General features: G+C 43.0%; 1 protein-coding gene across 7 annotated transcripts in view; it reads right to left on the bottom strand.

Annotated features, from left to right (window-relative positions):
- LOC112985325 (uncharacterized) overlaps positions 1-21,093 on the bottom strand; it is a 37,972-nt gene that overhangs the window by 5,672 nt on the left and 11,207 nt on the right. The window contains exons 1-4 of one of the 7 annotated variants that reach the window (XM_026103871.2): positions 6,491-6,771; positions 1,988-2,151; positions 1,122-1,433; positions 35-205 (exon numbers count right to left, since the gene is read on the bottom strand). In XM_026103871.2, the coding sequence (XP_025959656.2) occupies positions 35-205; positions 1,122-1,433; positions 1,988-2,051 (547 nt within the window). In that variant the 5' untranslated portion in view covers positions 2,052-2,151; positions 6,491-6,771. Of the gene's footprint in view, positions 1-34; positions 206-1,121; positions 1,434-1,987; positions 2,152-3,457; positions 4,044-6,490; positions 6,772-21,093 lie in introns of those variants that run through there. The other 6 variants (XM_026103868.2, XM_026103870.2, XM_064522525.1 and 3 more) reach the window with 6 other exon arrangements.

The raw sequence follows: 21,093 nt of genomic DNA, 5'->3' as shown, positions 1-21,093 counted from the left end.
AGCTAATGCCAAATGAACACGCAGAGGGACTAACTGATGGCATTTCCATCCGCAGAGACGGGGAGCAGTGTGTTTTTATCCTTTTTGTCTGGCAACTCAGTGTGGCAACTCAAGGAGCTGCTGGGCACTGCAAGCTGGACCTCTGCTGTACAGCAAGCCTCCTTCCACTCTGTAACGATGATATCCTCCCTATTCTCTGGGGAAGCTGAAAGATAAAACAAAAGTTAACTATAAATATCGACCATTCATAACCTATTTAGTCAAGGGTTACAGCTTAAAAAGGTAGATTCTCCCTTTACCAAAAAAAAAAAAAAAAAAAGATTGAAATAGCTACAACTGTACTTTGTTCAACAAATGTTCAAATCAATCAGTCTAACTGTTCAAATTTTCTTTTTACCGCAGCTGATGAACTGGTCTAGGAGCCCATAATGAATATCTTCAAATTAGAGGAAAGCAAAAAGTGTTTTTACGCTTAAGAACACCAAAAGATTTTGTAAAAAGCTTTCCATTACCACTCTGTAATTACAATTCTATTGAAATAATTATTAATTATGACAATATTTTTCACACTCCATTTACTCACAGGAACCAAGCATTGCAAGCAAACAAGAGGAGCAGGTGCATAAGTGTCTCACAGGGTGCATCTCACTCCTAGCCTGCATGCCTCTGTGATATTATATAACTTATTCTTGGCCTAAGATGTGGCAAAGAGGTCCGTCTTTGTCCATTCACTTGAGAAAGAGTTAGAGACAGGGCTGGAGTTTACTTACATTAACTTAAGGATTGCTCTCATGTAGATATTCTACAGTGGGAAGCATAAATGCCAGAAGGAAAAGGTTTAGAGGGGTCAGAAACGAAACACACAAGAGGTTGTTAAGCTGAACACATCAAGGTAACTTGTGTATTTATCTGGATCTCCACTAGTGTACTCTGAAGTAGAGTTTGGCCTGAAAGCATTTAATTTATTTTTCTAAGTGACTATGTCTTTTCTTCATAAAATACTCATCTTAAGTTAGTTGCCTCATTAACCTCACTGTCTGCCCAAATATATAACAGTTTTGTTTCATAATTGGAAATGTATTTTTCAGTTTGTTCAGAGCTAGGCTCCCAGCTGACCATACCTTCAGCCTTCAGGATGCCGCATGAATCTCCTATTCCCTCGTCTTTCACCCAGATGATGGCATAAATTCCTTTTGGAAAAGTATCTGCTTGCTGAAAGCACATAGTGATATGTGTTTCACTGGTCACCAGCTGAATTACTTCATTTGAAAACATCTTGTTTTGTGTTTCACCAATTACAACACAGCAACTGAAATTGGATAACTCGCATACACTGATACCACAGTGCGTGCAGTCATAGGCTGTCACTTTTGTGCTGCTCAAGGAAGAGTCTTTTGTCCAGTCAGCAGGGTCACCACTGGGCACCGTGGTAGCTACATGAGCAAACAAAGAAAAAACATTTTCTGGCATTTTGCTCACCACATTTTAGTGTTAGAAAATGGGACTAGTTTGGGGGGGACAAATCCAGTTCCTGCTTAGGGGACATTGTCATGGGCAACTTTTATAAGGTACTGGGCCCAGTCCCCCCCCCCCGAATTTTGGGGTTAGAAATATGATATGAAATACCCCTGCCACTGCTGCTGCTGGAGCTTGGACTAGGAAGCTGGCAGGTCGGGAAGGGAGCCCTGGTTGAGCTAAGGGGTTGTATGCCCAGCCAGGCCCAAAGGAATCGTCCATCCTCATTTTCTGTCCTCCCAGAAATCCTTGGCACAATCCTGCCAGGTATATCCCCAGCAGATATCCAGATCCCAGGACAAGCAAAGCTCCCAGACTACAGCTGGGCGTAGCGTCCGAGGCCACTGCCGCTGAGTCAGTTCAGTATTCCCACAGGCAACAATTTCACAGACAAGCCAAAAGGCTGGCTGAAGTGCTCAGAAGCGTGCAGGGCTCAGGGGGTCCACTCATGCAATCAAACAAGGAGACTCACCTAGAATGGCAGATGAAATGGTCAGAAGCAGGAAACATATGCGAGTGAAGGGGAGAGAATCCATCGGACTGTCCTGGCTGCTTGGCTCCGCTGGGGTCCGACACACTCCTTGATCCTCCGCAATCCCTGGGCAGGCTTACCAAGTTCTCATTACAGTCATGTCTCTGATGGGACATTAAATACAATGTTTAGCATTCATTACCTTTTTCCTTTTTTTTGTCCTTCTCCAGTCAAGAACGAAACAACTCCCAGGCCAAGTGCTGCAAAGCTTCTCTGATCCAAGAAACCCAGAATAAAGGCAAAGAAAATCTCATGGTGCTCAGCTGCCTTTGTACCCTGAGTTGGAGCTGGGGTTCAGAAGAGAGTCTGATTTTTTGGGGTCAACAGATGTCTTGCAAATGCCAAACCCACTCCCCTTTCCAGCTGTGGGTGCATCTCCGCAGTAGAAACCACATAGTCTTTCTCCAGAGAATGGGAAATCCCTCCCTACCCTGTTGGGCAGGAGGCTCCAGGTCCAAGTCTTCCAGCTGGCTCAAGGCAGTGGCCCCACACACATCAATTAGCAGCACACACAAGCAAATAACTTCCTGATTTGCTCACACCTCCAAAACACATAAAAAACTAAACAAGAAAGATATCTTGTACTGAATAAATGTTTCATTTGACCCAAAATGAAACATTGTTTCAAATTAAATCTTACTCTTAATTAAAGTGAACTGATGTGAAATAGCCCTTCAAATTAAAAACATAAAACAAAAAAATTTAGTATTTTTTTCCAAAGAATGTGGAATTTTGTCAAAAAAAGGTGTCGCGGATCACACCAATGAAGTTGTCATGAATACGTGAAATGTGTTTTAGTAAAACACAAGTTCCAAAAAACAACAACAAAAACAGTTTTGTTCTGCAGAGCTTTTCATTAAAAGTTTTCCCTAAAATAACTGTTGATTTGTCATGCCCCGAAAAGTACATCAAGTGAGTTTTAAAGATAAGATTATGCATTCCTCAGCAAGAGTTAATAACTGCTTATCTGTGCTGAGTTGTGTTAATTCAGGCGAATTACACCCTGATGCCCAGAAACAGATCAGGCAGGAGGACCAACACCAGCAAACCCAGCTCCTTCCAGCTCTGAAACACGTGAGAATGGGGGAGATCGGTTGCAATATTTCCCCCGGAATAAAATCTCCGGCCCTTGCCAGTCGGCCGGAGCGCAGCACCTCCACACAGGGTCCGAGCGTGGCAGTGCCGCCGAGCTCTGCTTCTCTGATTTTCGGGGCACCACAGCAGTGCAGCCTGTCCATTTCCACTTTGCACCACACGAGGGACCAGTTCTTCCATTTTACACATTTTCCTTCTCATGTACACAACCTTGCAAGTTTTTATTCTGTCCCTGCAGTGTGTTAAAAGCCAGACATTCAACGAACAGAGCTGCTTCTTTTGTCCTCTTCTTATATATCTAAGGATATTTCCTACCTGGTTGAGTTGTGTGTGGGGGGTGTTTGGTTTTTTTTTCTGCTGGCCAAACCATCTCGATCAGTGCTGTTTCACACGATGCTCCCTTTAGCCTTCTGCTTTCTGTTCTCCAGATCGCAGGCTGGTTATATCTGCTCCCTTCTCCCCTGTGGGCCAGCTGAAGGTGTGTCACTGATCTTGTCTTTCTTGGACTACACTCACTGGCTGGATAACAGTCCTCACAGTCCAGTGCCGGTGCATCCAGCAGCATTCACAGGTTAAGGAAAATAAATGGACTTTTCCCAGCAGCTTTCAGCCTCAAATCCCTATCTTCTGTCCTTGTTCATTCTGCTTTCTCTTCCCTTTTATAAGTCTCAGTGCATCATCCTTGCTCCTCCTTCAGTTGTGCTCACAGGACACCTCCCTTCCCCTTTTCTGCACTGCCAGTCTTCCTCTCTGTCTTCTTTTCCAAAAGCCACAGTCCTGCTTGCCAAATTCCTGTCCTCTTCTGCCTTGTCCCTGTGATTTCATGTTTCATCTTCCACTGGTGTGTCTTATAATCCTCTATTTTTGGCAGTTTCCTGAGAGTCTTAAGTCATCCAGGCCACCTTCTCCCATCAGTTTTAAGGCTACTTTAAAAATAGAGCACTCAAATCTAAAATGAAAACACTCACTTTGGACAGAAAAAACCTTTCCATAAAGATTTTCTTTCACTTTGCAGAGCTACTGAAGCAAGTTATCTACACAGCTCTAATGAAACTATGCCAGACTGTAGCAGGGGATCAGCTGCCAGCAAAAGACAAGTAAAGTAACAACCACAAGGATCTGGGCCTCTTTCACCAAAGCAGCATCATTCCTAAGTAGCTGATGAGCTTTCATCCAAGTCAGACCTGATGCCACAAACTGGCCAGCCTGAGAAAACTGGCAGAAAGGAAGGGAATTTAACCAAAAAGGGAAGACTACAGAGCCCTAACAAGGCCTTTTTTTTTTTTTTTTTTTTTTTTTGAAAGGGGGTTTAGAAGCACAAAACTGTCCTTTTCATTTTCCTGTAATTTCATAGCAAATACAATGAGACAAACAAATAGCTCCGGTGTTTATCCAGACATAAAAGTCATTAAGGCAGCAGCATTGTTCCCCCAGAGGAAGGGCCCAAGCTAGTTGAACTCCTATCTCAAAAACAGAAAGCAACAGGATGCAGTATTGTGGTTAGCCACTTGAATTTTCTAACTCCAGCACAAACTAAGCCAGCCCAGAACTTCTTCTGGTGTGCACTATCCGGCCTCCCGACTCTGACTGTGGCACAGCTCAGAAGGGGTGGCTGTCTCTCCTAAGCACGCGTCCCAAGGCTTTGCAGCTTTATGAGCATTTTTGTATATGGCTTACATGGTGAGGCAAAACTGTATTTGTGGAATAACGCAGTAAACTTTCAGAAAAGGCTTATCGGATATCCTGAGTATGCTACGGACAGGACTTAAGTCTCAAACTGCTTGAAGAAAATGATGCTATTGAATGAAGTAAGGAAGCAGCAAAATAAAATAAGAGCGGCTTCAGAAGATCCTATAGATTTTCTTTTTCACTGTAAGCTCTTCCCTGGAAAGAGGGCAGTATTTAGATAAGAGTTAGTTTTAATATTATTTTCAGAACCAGTTTCACCTTGCTGATCTGCTGAATACAACTTCCATGGCTTTTTGTGTATTTTTCTTTAATGCAAAAGCCTAATGAAAAAAAGACAAAATGGCCATTTCCAGACGGAGCCTGTGAGGGAACTTTCTCTCCCCATTTTCATCAAGCCAAAGAAGAGAGTGACCAACAGGACACTGTCCTTGAGCTGTGAAAAACCTGCAAAACTCCAGTGGGCAAACCATACCACCTCCATAGAGAGGTGCTTCCAAGCCTCTTTCCCCACAACCACTCAAAAACACTACTGAGGTATTTGTTTCCAGTTTTTTATACAGCATATTAAGGCAAGTAGAATTAACTCCTTCACTAGCTTGCTTTCTTTTATTTTAAAACCAATATCCTTACTGACTGATGCTTTCTGTTTTGGTTTCTTTTTTATTTTGTTTCCCTTGAATCCAGACACATGGAAGTTCCCACAAATCCCATTTGGAAGCTTAGCCATAGCCACAAGGAATACACCATACAATCAGCTCTGGGTTTGGTGATAGCTTCTCATCTAAAAGGAAGAGACTTACAAAGATTTTTACTGCAACTCTCCTGACAGTTATCCTTTGTCTTTACTGGAGCCCTCCTTCAAAGCAGGTGGTCAATTTAGGAAAAGAGGTATTAGCTAAACATGTTAGGTGAGAAAAAGAAAAGTTAAGATAACGGAAAGTAAAGATAATAAAAAGAAAAATAATGGTTAACTTGCTATGGGGAAAATTGTTTGGGAAATACATGAAAACAAAAATGCTCTAACACATTTAACAGCTTCTGTGGTCATTCATGATCGTACACAATTGCACTGCTTAGTATGCATGCACAAAACACTGTGAAAGCAGTGCAGAGCCACAGGAAAGCTGGTAGTCCAGCACTCAAAACTACAGTATTTTCCACTCACTATCTATAACCCTAAGTCTTCACTGAAAACCAGATGCAGTTTCCACACCAATTTACCCATGAGTAAAACATGCTGATAAAGCTCACATTGTACATTCCTAAAGGCACTCAAAAGCAAAAAACTGGCTCATGTTTACAAGAGAGACTGTAAATTCAGAAGGAAATCTGACAATTTCTTGAACAGCCACAAGAGTGTGAAAAGCCATGTGTAAAGACAGATTCTTCCTCACAGACTCTTCAGGATTCAAATATTTGCAAAAAGAATCAGTACTGTAAAGACCTCTATTACTTATTTAGAGAGATCACATGCACTAAGTAACAGACATTCTTCCTCATGGAGAAAATGTAGAATACACAGTTCATTTCCCTTCTGCCAAAGACTTCTTTTCTGCACATTCCTAAATACTTGCTTAAAAAGAGGAAATAGGAACACTTTGTAAGAGAAAAGACCGACTACAAGATAAGACCTCACAAAGAATAACACAGTACAAGTACCTACACAGTGACGTCTTTCCAACGAAGCCTTTAAGTACGCTCTCCCTGGGCACGAGCCCTGCAGCAGGAAACTCCACACCAACGGGCAGGCTGCTAAAGCATTTGTTCCCCTTTCAGAGCCCTGCACACAAGACACCAGAGCTGTGGGGATCACTCAGAAGAAAAGGAACAATACCAGATTTTCCCTTCTTTAAAAAAACAACTGGATTTTCACTTTCACTTCTGGCAACGCTCAGGGTCATGGTGCCAGGGAGTGAGGTAAGGTGGCTGAGCACTGCTGCGTGACACTCCCCAGGTGTAAACAGTGGGGAAATCACAGCCACCTGCTGCACCTCAAGAATCTGCTCATGGAGTATGCCACCTTCATGGGTAACTGGGTATTAAATCTAATGCTCTAGGTATTGCTGTAGGGATGTAAAATGGACTCGATTTGAGGTCTGCTGCCAAGCCAGCTGCAAGGGCGGTCCCAGAGCAGGAGGCAGCTGAGCTGCACTCCGGACAAGAGAGGCATGCTTCAAGCTGCACTTCTGCTGTTGACTGAACTGGTGTCCCTCACGTACCCCGACATGAGCAGTCATGCCTGTCCAGACCAGAGGGAGGGGAGATAGTCTGCCCACCTCTCAGTAAATCAGGGAAACCCCTCTAACTCCCAAAGCCTCATTGCAATTCATGGCAAATAACACTCATCAGCCTTGGCAAAGCACTTGGAGATCAGTGCTATCTGTATGAATTTTTCAATGGACCACTTTTAAAATTGCTCTGTAGTTTCTCTTCAGTAGAGCAACTGTTATTTATTACCTCTGATCTTGGAATAAGGACTTCTAGGTTGTGTTCAGCAGTATTTCACACACTGGGTGGTCTGATGTGCCTTGACTTCTCTTCTCTCCAGTGACTCACAGGGCTGCTAGAAGGCTAATATAAATGATGCCCATTATTTCCCTTATCTTATACCATTTCTTTAGGCAGAGCTCATGCTGGTCTAGAAGGATCACCTCCAGTGTGTGTAAAATGCTTTCATATCTCTGGAGGAGAAGCCAAAGATTGACATTAGTGAGTGAAGAGACAAATGCAATGTTTCATTCCAGAAATGAAACACACAGTGGTACAGTTACCCTCTCAGGAGGTCCTGGAATTGCAGTTTTTTCATTATGGTCTGCTTCTCTGGCTGTAGGCACAGTCTGTTTAAATACAAGCTTAGAGTGAAGTTGCTATTAAGACAAATGTTTGTCCCATTCACAATAGTCTAATGCTGCCAAACTTGCACATATTAAAAGACAAGAGAATAAAAATAAATAAATAAAAACAAGATCTGAAATCTGAAGCTAGTCACCTCCATGAGGCCTCTCTTCCTAATTTGTGCTTTTCTTGCAGTCCTGGAAGATATCTACTTAAGCTCAGCAGGGAACATCCTATTCCCAGTGAAGATGATGTTGATAAGAGAGGGCAGACAGGCTTTACCCCCTTACTATCTGCTTAGAGACTCCACCTGGGAGCAGACACTCTAGCAATCAGCCTATAGCAAAAATCAAAGAACAGTCCCAGAGGACTGTGATGCAACACAGCTACCATGCAAGAGCATCCTCACAGCAGCACTATCATGGCAACTGCAGGAAGATTTCCTTTCCACATCCCCTTTCACTTGCCTGCTCTCAAATTTCAGGACAAGTAACTTGCCTGGGCTTATCCAGGCTCTCAGTACCCAAAAAAGTGGGGATGCAAATTATCTTAAAGCCAGGGGACAGGCAGAAGACAGAACAAAACTCCACTATGCAATCTCCTATTTGAAATTCTTCTGATCTTGATGGTTTGACAGTGGAGCAAGTAGCTGCAGGGAGAGTCACTCCCAATCCTTTACTCTGAAACTCCATATAAACAAACTTAGACAAGATGAGGAAATGGCTTTTGTTGCCTTTTAGGTCAATTTTCAGACTGAACAGTCAAATTATCACTTCTTTGTTCTTTCTAAGCACGCAGTGCATGAAAGGGTTTTCATTTCTGCATGAGTTCAGAAACACTTTGTCAAATTCATTCCTGAGAAAGGGAGACCCAGCCACAACCTGAGGGCAGCTGAAACGAGGCCCATTGCAAGGCAGTCACAGGAGGAGCTTTACTCCCTGTCCTAACACTCCTGGAGCAGTCCGGGGAGACAGTGTAGTCCCTTCCTTGACCATCCAAAATGGGGTTAGGCATCTTCTCTGCCCAATCCACAGTCAGCGCACAGCTCTGACCCTCACTTCCCCTCACCTCTTGGAAGGGTTTCAATGTTTCCAGGGGGAACACAGCAAGTGCTTTTGCTTGAGGGGAGACCAAAGCTGAACGCAGCCCTTATCTAAAGGAAGGGAAAAAGAAATAAGGGCAAGACTCCAAATTATACCACTAGTACTAGGTGGTATGACTAGGTGTGCACTATTACAAGGGGGTGTTAGAGCTCTCTTAGGATCCCTAGGAAACTCAACATACAGAGGCTGTTTTTTCCCTTTCCAGCCTGCTCACTGAGAGCGCGAGTCCAGCATCTCCTCCTCAGCAACAGATATCTCTAAGATTCACCCGTGACAACTGCTGCCACAGGGTCAAGTTGCTCAGCTCACCAGGGGGCCAGCCCATCATGCATTGCACTTTTCACAGGCAGCTGAGACAATCCAGAAGTTCTCATTAAAAATAACTTGTTACTATACAAGAAAAACAGGTCTGACAGGTCAGCCTTCAGTTCAATCAATTAATAAAGAAACTAAAAGAAGCCCTGTGTATGAGGAGATACCTGTGTGCATGGCACCTGATGCCTTTGCAGTGTGGATAAGTGGAGCTTGAACACCCTGGTGACTTACCACCTCCATCCAGGAGCAGACACAACTGTAATGATGGCGTCAGTCTGCATTGCTGCTATTGCAACACAAGGCCTCAGCCATGTACCCCTGCACACAGCATCTCCATTAGGAGACAACGGTTCTTCTGGCCCCGCCATGAATCCACACGGGCTTCCTTGTTCTGGTATTTCACTTGTTGATCCCCTTTCCAGGTCGCAGGTGGTCTCAAGGAATGACCAGAACAAAGGAAGGAGAAAAAAATACTCCATCTTCCTATTTCTGAGCTGAACCCCCTTATGTTTCATACCAAAGAAGAATAAGTTTTCAGCCATGTTCATTTTTCCACTCTGCTGCTTGCCTCAGGTATGACCTTATGGAAGCCATCTGAAAGAGGAGCACATGGATCAAAGCTGTACAGAGATCAATTGTGAGCCTTCTCAGTCCTTTGGCTGCTTTAAGCAAGATCCTCAACACCTCTACTGTGAGGCAGTCAGGGTGAAGCTTTATTCATTGGGTGAGAATCAATTTTATTTATTTAAAGCACAGAGCCACTGTGATTTCCAAACTCCCCATCATTACCAAGCTGGCCACTGAGAAAAACACAGTTGGCCGGCACTGTTTTAATGTGTGACAGCTACAAATAGCAGAAGGGAACAAACATAGCCTGGGAGTACAATAGCAAAGACACACATTGTTCTGTCTGTACCATTTGGAAAACTGAATGATTTGGGGAATTGCTGGCAGGATGAATTTCTTTCCTCATTTCAGCCCATCTAAATAGTAGCTATGTTCAAGTCCTAAAGCAAACCATCAGCACAGAAGACATCAATATTCTAGCTGAGCATCCGCCTCAGAAAAGTTCCTCCACCCCTTTTCCCCTTATTCATTTTTCACAGCAAAATCATTTTCCAAGTACAAAAAGTTGGTAATACTGAACCACATGAGAGATGCCTCAGAGTAGCCTTTTCTTAAGACTCACAGTATTGAGTTCCCCTTGCCCCATTCTCATGCGGTCTTTCATTCTCAATGTTCCTTGTGAGTGATTACCCACTTCCCCAAATCTACTAGCATGGAACAGAAGTCTGGAGGAAACACATGCTGTTTATACTGTAATTTCCAAGAACAGGCAAAGAACTTCATTATTCAAGAAATTTTTTGAGAATTTAAACTCAATGTCCATGCTGACACTTTCACACACAGCCTCCTATGAATATAGCTTGCATTGCACCCTTTGACTATATCAGTGCCTGATAAATAGAAAAAGTTATTATTAATTTACGCCCTCAGTGGGGAATTTTCCCTCATCTTACAGCACAGAAAGATACCTTAGGAATTTTTTTTCTTTGCAGGCTGCAGGACCTTCTTGTCTTGTGTTCCATGGCAAAAGAGCTTCTGGAAATAAGATCACAAGCAAGATATCGTGTGGCTCCTAACTGTTTAGAAAACCTCTTTGCTTACACAGTTATGTCCTCAAAGCCCACCCAAATTGCAGGGAACCAGCCTGAAGGTCGGACAGAATCATATTATGTTTTACCAGTGTCACTAACATTGAGGTCCTTGTTACACTATTTATACTTCCATAAGCCTAGAAACTCTGCTCTTCAATCCAGCTTCTTTTTAACTTCCAAGAGATGTAGCCTCCAGCATGAATTTTCTCCTTTGACCAAAAAAAAAAAAAGTCTTCTGCTTTGTATGATGTACCCTGACACCACAAAATTGCTTTAATCCAGAAGAAAACAGCCCGGAATATTAACATTAACCTTGGCCAGAAACTTACCGAGAACCTTAATGTTAGTAATGGACCAGAAGACAAGAGATGAAAATGAAATGCTATGAACACAGAGGAAGCTAGAGTTTCTTAGGCATATCTATGACCACAAGTAGTGTTCAGGGTTCCTGTCCCTTCACCCCTCAAAGGCCTGTTACCTGTTTTTTACATACCTTATTCTATGACCTGGAAAATCAAGAAGGCAAAGAGCTGTTTTGATAAGGCCCAGGGACCTATCCCAAATCTGTGCATTGATAGTCACTGTCCTAATACATTGGTCCCAGCATATTTCACCGCTGTTTTTGCTCTCCAAAGCTCAATTATCTACATAACCTATCCTTTTATGTCTGCCAGGGGCTGCTTTGCTAACCTGGTCAGGAAAATAGCACATGGAGTCATTTATGGCTAAAAGAAAGCACAGAAATGCAAGTCATAATTGTCTACAGCACAATCTGTGTAGTATCATAAAAGTGAGCTTTATTGCTAAGTAACTCACCAGTCTGGCTTCAACACATCAGCTGTAAATACCAGATGAAGTTTTTTTTCCAGGCAAATGTGCCTTACGAAATTTATTATACACACTAAATTTTTACTTGGAACAACTACAAGAGATGCTACTATAAAAAACAGCGGTCACAAGTATCTCTTGGCAGTGGTGACTCACTGCAACAGAAACCAATCAGGCTATCAGCAATATTGCTGGCAGAAAGAGCTTTTGTAGATTAGCCTAAGAACCATGTTGTAAGCTTCAGAGAGCTGTAAGTTTTAGTTACGTACTGAGACTTTTAAGCCTTTATTAAAAGGCCAAAATTCATCCCTGATGTGAGCCCATTGTTTTGAAAAAAAAGAAGTAATCTGAACCGGTCACGCACAGGATGCAATACAGGTATGCAAAATAAAATGTGGTATATTAAAAGGCATAGGTGTTCTTACTTATTTACAATACAAGAACATAAGAACATTTGATGTAGTCAAGAAACAACATATTCAAAACTGATAAGAGAAAGTAATTAGACTGAATAGCTTTTTCTAGTGGATATAAACTCTTACACATCTGGGGGGGGGAAGAAAACAAACATCTAGGAGTTAGAAAGAAATTTCATCAAAAAGCAGTTTATTCCATTACTATATTTTTTACATCATCCCTTAAAATATCTGTCCATGACTCCTATGCAAAGAAATGTTATAAGAATAGGAAACAAATTATTTGATCAGAAGAAACTAACTTTGTTTTCACTGTCCCTCAACGCACTAATCGTTTGCTTACATACCAGCTGGAGAGGCATGTTGCCATGTTTGAGTTTTATTCTTCTACACAGAAGCTGTGAAGAAATATCAGAAAGGCAGATTACGATGATTAGAAAGCAATACCACAAAATCAAAAATGAGAGATGAAAGGAATGTTTCCTAACAGTTTAATCAAGAGATAATTAGATCACAGTAAAATTCAAAGTCTTACCAGGAAGCTGATACAGGCTTATTGTATCCTGAGCAGAAAGTCTCAGTGCCAGCCCTGGTGCACTGATCTAGCAGAGGTGGACCCTGATGGCTGGCTGAGTTTCTCCGACAGTGGCTCACTGCCACGGCTCCCGAGGATCCCCAGCACACTTCTGTGACTCCCAAGGATCGTGCTGTTAGCTCTGCTACACCCCAAAGCTCTTTGACTCACCATTTACTCCCAAATAGCCAGCCTTCAACCAGGATAAGACTCAGGCTATTTCAGACATATACGCTGCGTCCAGATGGTTATGCTTCCTAGCCAGACTTCTTTTTAAGAGACCTCAGACCTTTTAGCAAGGCCTTTCCCTATACTGATAACCAAATTGCAGTGCTCAGAGAAAAAGGTGAGCCAACTTCTCCTGCAGCAGGTATGCTTTACTCACCCAGATGACAAGGATGTGCTCTTTGGCACAGGGCTGTGCCTACCATCAGCTTAGTCTCAAAAAGAGGCATTTTTGTTCAAAATCCTGGGCTCCTTCAAGTTTTCCCAGTCAGCCCTGCTTCCCTCTGCCCCAAACTCCCTTGTCCTCTCAGAGGACAGCAGCTCACACCCCAGGCCCACGATCTCCATTGTACCAGCCAAAGCAATCTTTTTCCCTATCCACGCCGGTTAACCATGAGGTGCAAGTAGCAGGGATCCCTTCCTTGGGCTAGGGTACCACCCCGAGCAGTTTCTTCTTATAAATAAATCATCTAGTCAGAAACTTCAGGATGGACAGACTAAGGAAAAGGCAGTGAACAGAAAGATGCCCAAAGGACACACTGCCAGGCAGATCAGCCAAACATGCCTCAGGAGGTTTGTCATGTTATTTAACTTTACAAGGACTTTGCTCACCCTCATGCAAGAGCCATGGCAAGCACTGTCAATTACACACATCCAAAATCGTTTCACTTTCCCTAACATCTTGGTTGCTACAAGTTCTTTCAACAGTGCTTTGTACAGAAACAAAAGTTGTAGCTTTACAAGGTAACTAAAACTTTTTTCTAGCTTATGAATCTGACCATAAATTCTATCTTTTCATGTTTTATGTTACAAAGACCAGACTTAGTGTAAAAAGCTTCTGCAAACTCACTGAGATGAAGCACCTACCTACTTGACATAACTGGTATCTACATTAATTGTCTAGAAGTTAACTACTGAAGCTATAAAAAGTCTATAAAATATATGTTTTATAAGTTCATTAAAAGTACTGCAATTGGCTATATCAAAGATATAAAGCAAGAAGGCATAACTATTAATGACGAGATGTGAGGGAGCAGTTCGTAGCTCAGCATCTATACTCAAATAATCCCTATGCTATCAGCACACCCACAGCAACCTATGTGCAGGCTGACGTCGTATAGTCAGTAGTAAGTATTTATGTGCCTCCTCCAGACTTTTAAAGACATATAATTACACTGGTTCCTACCTGAACACTACTACACACAGACTAATTTCTCTCCTTTCTGAGAGGTGGTGTTTGCCTCTTTACTGACCTGGCTGTTAATATCAATGATGATATTCACTATAATTTAGTATTATGAAAGCCTTCAACGAAGTTCTCACGCTACTGCAATTGCAATGACAAATACTCAGTGACTTTGCTTAACAACTTCACTTAACTACTGTTTCCCATGTGAAATATTAGGTTCTTGGACTTGGTCCAGCTAGATCCCTTATGCCTTTACAGTGTTTGATTCCTCACCAAGAGAAACCAGACAACGGAGCCAAGATTCACTGAATGCAGTTCCCTGCGTTTTCCCTGTCACCTTATTAACAGTTCCACCCATCAATCCCACATCCTACCGATGCTGCACATCAGTGCTTGCACCACATCAGTGCTTGGGGGCTCGGCAGAACATGAGACTCCTCTTGAGCTAAGCCTGCTGCAGGCACCCTGCAAGGCTCTACTTACCCCAGGGAAGCTGCCCCTGAAGCAGGAAAGATAGAACAAGTGGGAATAAGATGATCTTAATCCAACTGATAGGGAAGCCAGCCTAACAGACCAATTGTAGCAATGATACCTTAATTTTCTTTGACTTCAAGGTCATGCTGGGAGCCATGGTCAGCAATGGAGGTGCATGCAGTGACCAGGTGAGTGGACCTCCTCTACAGACCAGCTCTACATCCCTGCCACACGGTCCAGGAATCCCCTCACTCATACCAGCAATGCTATTTATGAGTCTCAGCCTCATTTATCTCCCCAGCTCCCTTGTGCTGGTGGGACAGGCAGGGAAGCTGCACTTTGACAGCACAGGAGGCTACCAGAGGACCCAGGCACTTTTCTAGCTTTGGGTTTTTTTGATGGAACATGCTGTAAACAAGCCCAGAAATTGTGTGATTATGTATATTCAGGAAAAGCCTGGGGTACTGGTTGATTCAGTGGGGCAGAGCGCACATCAAGTAAGAGACAGCAAGCTGTTGAGTCTCTTTTGGGAGTGACTAATACCACAATGCTCCAACTGGCTGCTGAATCTCCTTTGGGGAATGGAGAACACCCGGCTCCTTCTGCCTCCCACTTCATCTTGATACTCTCAAACCTTCAGCAAAATTATCAAACATCAAGGAGCAGCTGCAATGTACAAAGCAAAGTGAAGCCATACAGCATGAGGCACCACCCAGCGAGTACTAGCTAATGGTTGCATGCCGGGCACATGCCCTATCTGGGCACGCTGAAACATCTGCTGGCACCGCCACCTCACACCGGGCCTCGCATGTACACAGCGGCATAGGAAAGCTGCCAGATTGTCCTCACAGGTCTGTGTGAGATCAACTCCACCCTGAGCCTTAGGGAAACTACACAGACTAGCAGCAGCCTGGGAAATGTACCTTTTTTCCACACTTTTTTTTTACAGACCTGGATAATTTTCTTACCAACATTCGGTTTTACTGAAGAATGACACAATTTGCTTTTGTGCCTTACCAAAGGTCAGGCAGCTTCTCTTATAACTGTCATTTTGTTTGTTTTAACAGAAGTGAAGGGAGGGTTATTTTGAAGTGTGCATAAAACCAGCCCTCTATATACCAGGCTCACATGCTGCTGGTATTTTCACTTTGTTTCACTGTGAGCTCGTTTAGAGCTGCAAACGTAAGGTGAATCAGACTGGAACAATAAACTTGCCATCTCTGCAGAGATATCAATAATAAAAATAAAGCAGTGCATGCAAGGTTGTTATCCTCAGCTCAGTCTTGTTTGCACTGTCTAATAGTGTTTGGAAAGTTCCCCAAAGAGGAGCAAAGTAGCTCTTCTCTCACAAGAAACGACTGCTAGGAAGATGCTCCAGAGCTCCTAGCCATGCCCACAAGCCTTGGCAGCCACCACAGCTGAGTTTCTTCAGAAAGGCAGGCTGTTACCAGAACAGTGTTGTGTTCCCCAGACAGTACTCAATAGGAACCACATCTCCAACTGTAAATTCTTTATATAGAGGCAAGTTGTTTGCTCTTCAGGACAACCACCATCTTTTACTGAGTATCCATGCACCCTGACAGTACCAATGAGTCAGTCTGGACCAGGGACACAGCTATCATGCACTTACTATCCTGAAGCATCTCAGATATTGAAATAAAAGGGCCTAAATAAAGCCAAAACAGCTCCAGCTTGTAGGTGTATGCTGGCCACTCATAACCCACAACACTACAGAAAAAGCAGTTTGGCTGTAGCCAATTGATGAAACAAAAGAGAAACCAAGGATTTCTGAGAAAGGAAACTAAAAAATTTAGCAGAATTATCATTTAATACTGAAGCTAGCTATTACAATTTCCCCTTTTATAATAGAGACCAAGGACTATAAAAAGAAATTGCAAATAAAATCTAGGATTTGATCTATGATTACTTTAATTTCTCCCTGAAAAAAGCAGTAGAGTAACCCTAACCATTCTTATTTTCCCCACTGCTAAATAGGACATGGGGAAATCTGTTTTCTCCTGAAAAATCAGATTTTTCAAACCATGAGCAAGCCCATTGTCCTTCAATTCAGATTTTTAGGTATACCAAAAGCACACCTTTTCACAAACTGAAAAAGAGAAGAGAACATAGAAGGAGGGAACATCAATGTCCCTCAAACAGAACTAGGACACACAAGCTTCTCCAATCTCATCTGGCTTGTTACAAGATCAAGAATATTATTCATTGTTTACTGAAGTTCAGGCTTGTCCCTTTGGAGTGCAGATCTGTAATTATTGTGAAGTCAGAACTGAAAAGATGAATAAAGGCAACACTTAATAAAAGATTTCATAATACTAAGCCTCACTGATAAAATTCCAGTGACAAGGACTTCTCACACGGCAATGCCTGCAGTTATGGTTACAAGCACATACTCTTACTTTCATAAAAGAGATTACAAAACTTTTGGGGCAACCCAGAGCAGTACAGGTTCATCATGATCCCTGCTCTGCAAACAGAAAAATCTGTGGTTCATAGGGCAGTTTATTCTAGAGTGAACTCAGATTGCTTTATGTTCCTGCTGTACGGCCTATGTGCAGTGATACCAACTTTATCATGGCTTACGTACATCAGGTCAAAGCACTCTTCTCACTTACTATTAAGATTCCAGACATGACAGTAAAACAGGAGCTCACCTCCCCACCCAGGGCAGCCATGGTTTCTCTAGCACAGGCCCACAATGTCTGGCGAGTCTCGTGTGCAGCCAGGAAAGACACCTCGGTCAGTAGCGTGAGTGCAGAAGAGAAGGAGCATGAACAGGCTCACAGCCATGTGCTGCCGCCCGTCCTTTTCCTTTTGTGACATTTCCTTAATGAAATAATACGGTGTTATTTTGGAAACAAGCAGAAGTTAGTGCATCTTTATTTTTTCTCCCTTTTTTCCAAGGAGCTGCTCCTTTTGCTTTCATGGAGATTCTCTACCTGCTAGAAGGGTTTTGGGGGTAGCACATGCACCAAAGCTTTCCTCGACACTCCTAATGTAGGACACCTCCCTTGTTGGCTGTGTGTCTTGCTGCAGCTGGTTGTTTTCCTACTAGCCTTTTCCCTTCCTAAGGATCTGGGCATTTGAGAAAAAACTCATTTCTGGGAAGCAGTTTTGAGAATTGTCTGTTCTCAGAAGGGAAAAGTTCAAGGCTTCGGTTTCACTTGCAGATAACTTTTATTTTTTTTAAGCCTTTGTTACTGCTTGCATAACAGCAATGAATTGCAGTGCAGCTTGCTAACAAATGAGTGCTTTCCATAGTAATTCCCACCAGCGCTTGCAGCAAGGGAATGGGGAGAGGAAGACTTCAGGCCCACTAAGAGCGCAAGGTAGGGATGAAGATAAAATTTGTTTCCTCTTTCTTTCTCAGTCTTTGTAAGGAGGGGAGGAGAATCACACTATCAAAGTTTGTTCTAGCTATCAGCGAGTGCAGCACAAGGCTATGGTAGGAAAGAGAGATCTGAGAGGCTGATCCCACTCCTTTACCTCTTTCCTGTAAGCCTATATAGCTTCACAGAGCCGTAAGCTCTTTTGCTTGACTTGTCCATACCTTTTGGCACATGCAATGACCTTTCCTTTCTCCTCATAATCACCATGAAACATTTCTGGCATCTATCTGATTTTTCAGCTCCAGATGTATCTTTCTTTAAGCTCTTCTTGTGCCTGTGGCAGCACCCTATGCAGTGTGAAGGACTCACTGCAGCCACTCACAAACCACAGCCCCAGCTCCCCTTCGGTAAAAGCTTTGACTACATCTAGCAGGAGTGATATCTGCTCCTAGTCCACGTTCCACATGTTAGCTCAAGCCAGAAAGCCGGAATAAATTTGTTAGCATGGAAGCCAGGACGTGTTTCCTTGCACTTTGTCCCCATTTTTGCCACATGACCCGCAACCTGCCAGGTCCTACTGAGTTTTGGTTTCATTTGCAAACTCCTCCTAGAGAGGAAGCACTGTTCCTGGAAGGCTCTATGCCTTTAGCCTTTTGCTGCCACCAAATGCAGACCTCCAGTAATTAAAGAGGTGGACGGTGAGCCTAGGAATGCACAAAATTGCGTTATGTTAGCAGACATCATGCTTAGACCAGAGCTCTTCGGTTTAATCATAGCGCTGCAAAATCTCTTAAGCATATCCATGCACAACTCAGTTTGCTCTTACAGTCACAGTTCAGGAAAATTTATTAGAAAAACATTCCAACACTGAATGATTTGTCTACTGTTACACTGTCGTGTTCCCAGCTCAAGGCATTTAATTAGGGATGTTTCCTTTAAAAGCTCAAATTCCCCTGCTTCCTCTGGCAGGCATGCTGGCCCTGGCTGCAACCGTATTTTATAACCATGCACACAAAGTTATATACAACTTCTCTCTCTCTCTCTCTGTTCAGTACATTCTTATATGTACTTTTTCTAAAAAAACCCTATTTTTAGCTTTAGTCCATGCTGCCTTGTGCTTTCCAAAGCTCCTAGATGCTTCTGCTTAGACTATTCTACATTCATTTTTTAAATTCATGCCAAAAGATAGTTTCACTATCCCCCAACACATATTTTTTCTCTTTTTTCTTTCCCAGGGTCATCCTCATCCAAGTGAGGAATTCTTCTGAACTAGTGCTAATAGGCACCAGGCACTCTGACTATACTTCTACTACTTGCAAATTTATGTAAAATAATTACCACTCTTCCAGTTCTTGCATCCTTTCTCAAATGCCAGACTTTCTGCTGGTTTCTGCTGTTTACCACAGCTTGTGCAACACCAAATGGAGCTTTTAAAGATCAAAGCTTTGATGTCCACCCAAACTTACTGAATGAAAGTAAGATTATTTCAATTTCAAGGCTGGAAAAGTAATTGCAGTATTTACACAGAGGGAGTTATGCAGTCTGCTACATGCAATAAGGGTAGACTTACTGCTCCTCGCCAATAAGAGAATGCAGCATTACACGGTTTGGCAAATGGGTGCAAGCAGATCATGTACAGCCTCTGGGTACCAACATAAAAAAGTCAAACCACCCTGAACATCTGCTGAGAAGGGACTCTTCCCTCCTGCCATTATGGGGGAATACCTTCCCCCAGTAGCAAGCTACGCCCATCATTAGCTGCAAGTCTATTTGCCTCTTTTCATGATTATTTTGGGAATTATTAGCTATAAGTCTGTCTACATGGTCCAATTAAAGACATAAAGACCTTACTGCATGAAGAACACAGGTATCATGAGTGGCTTTAAACCTCTCTGAAACAGCTCCTCTTGTCCAGGAGAAGCTTTTCCACCAGCCCTACCACCCAGCTAGAGTGGAGCTGGACTGCTTGGGAGCTGCAGCTGCAAGCAGAGATCCTGGTGCGGCCCCATGGAGGTAAAGATGCAGAAACACCTTCTACTCATTCGATTTTAGATTTTGCTTTCTCTTCCAAACACCTGTCATGACTTTGCTCAGGGCCAGGCACTCAGCTTTCAGGGGCTGCCAACTGCACCTAGATTAATTGGGCCATCCCAATTTCATCATCAGCCCATTTTACTTCTTTCTCCTGAGGGCTACGGGATTTTCAGCCTGTAAGTCTGGTTCTGTCAGTTCATCTTTTGCAACTCAAGGTAAAAAGACTAAGGGTTCTCTGACTGATAGATGAATGTTTAGCTCTTAAAATAACATTTTGGTATATGTTCCTTCTGTGTGCCTCTGGTGACAGAGGTTGTAAGTTCTTACACTTTTTGTTCCTAAGAAAGCTTTGGTTTAACTTCTTAAAAACCCCAGTGGCATATTAAGAGATACAATGGGCTGTAAAATATCGCCACATCTTTAATATTAAAGTTCTATTAAATGCTTTGGCTGCCCATACCCTGACTCAGCACCAAAATGATACACTTTGTATTGTACTAGCAAGTCCCTTAAAAACTTTTTAAACTATATCCTCCAAGCAGCCTGTAAACTGAGGCTCACAACTTCCTTCAAAACAGTTTTAAAGAAATCTGATACTTCCTCAACCATCTTGTCCTAAAACACAGGTATACTTGCAGGGTGCTTAGCACCATTTAAGATAAGCACCCACCTGCTTGCAAACTTGTCCCATGGCCAACCAGTCTGCCTGAATTGTGCCTGAATTATGCGTCAGTGTCTGAAAGAGCCGCTCTGTTTCTTCAAAGCACATTCAGACCACTTTGTGTAAAGCGTAAGCATCCCAATGTTAGCCAAGGGATAGGAAGTTAAATGCATGTGAAAAGACCTACCAGTGCCATTTGGTCCAGCAACCGTTACCAAAGCCACCTGATTAATGGAGAATTTTTCCCATATGGAAAACTTAAAGGTTATAAAATGTCGAGGGCCTCGAGCCGCTGCTATGGAGGGGACATGTGGCTCGTGGCCAGACAGCCTACCTGCCCCAGCCAGCGACTGTGGGTGCATCGGCCCAGACCCCTGTATGCTAGCCCCAGCACCAGGATGGAAAACACAAAAATGCACATGTCCAGGACAGATGTTGGAGCAGGAACCCACTGTGCACTTTCCTGGTGGACACCAGCCTCACGGGCGAGACAGCAGAACCATGGAGTGGAAATACGTCAAATTATGGACAACAGCCACTCTGGCACAGTGGTGGAAAGCAGGGCAGGCTGACAGCAAAGCACAAGGTGTACTTGTGTTTTGG

The sequence above is a fragment of the Dromaius novaehollandiae genome, chromosome 18 (genome assembly GCF_036370855.1).
Source record: "Dromaius novaehollandiae isolate bDroNov1 chromosome 18, bDroNov1.hap1, whole genome shotgun sequence".
NCBI lineage: Eukaryota > Metazoa > Chordata > Aves > Casuariiformes > Dromaiidae > Dromaius > Dromaius novaehollandiae.
Note: the sequence above shows the minus strand (reverse complement) of the source record. Positions and strands in the feature narration are given on the sequence as shown.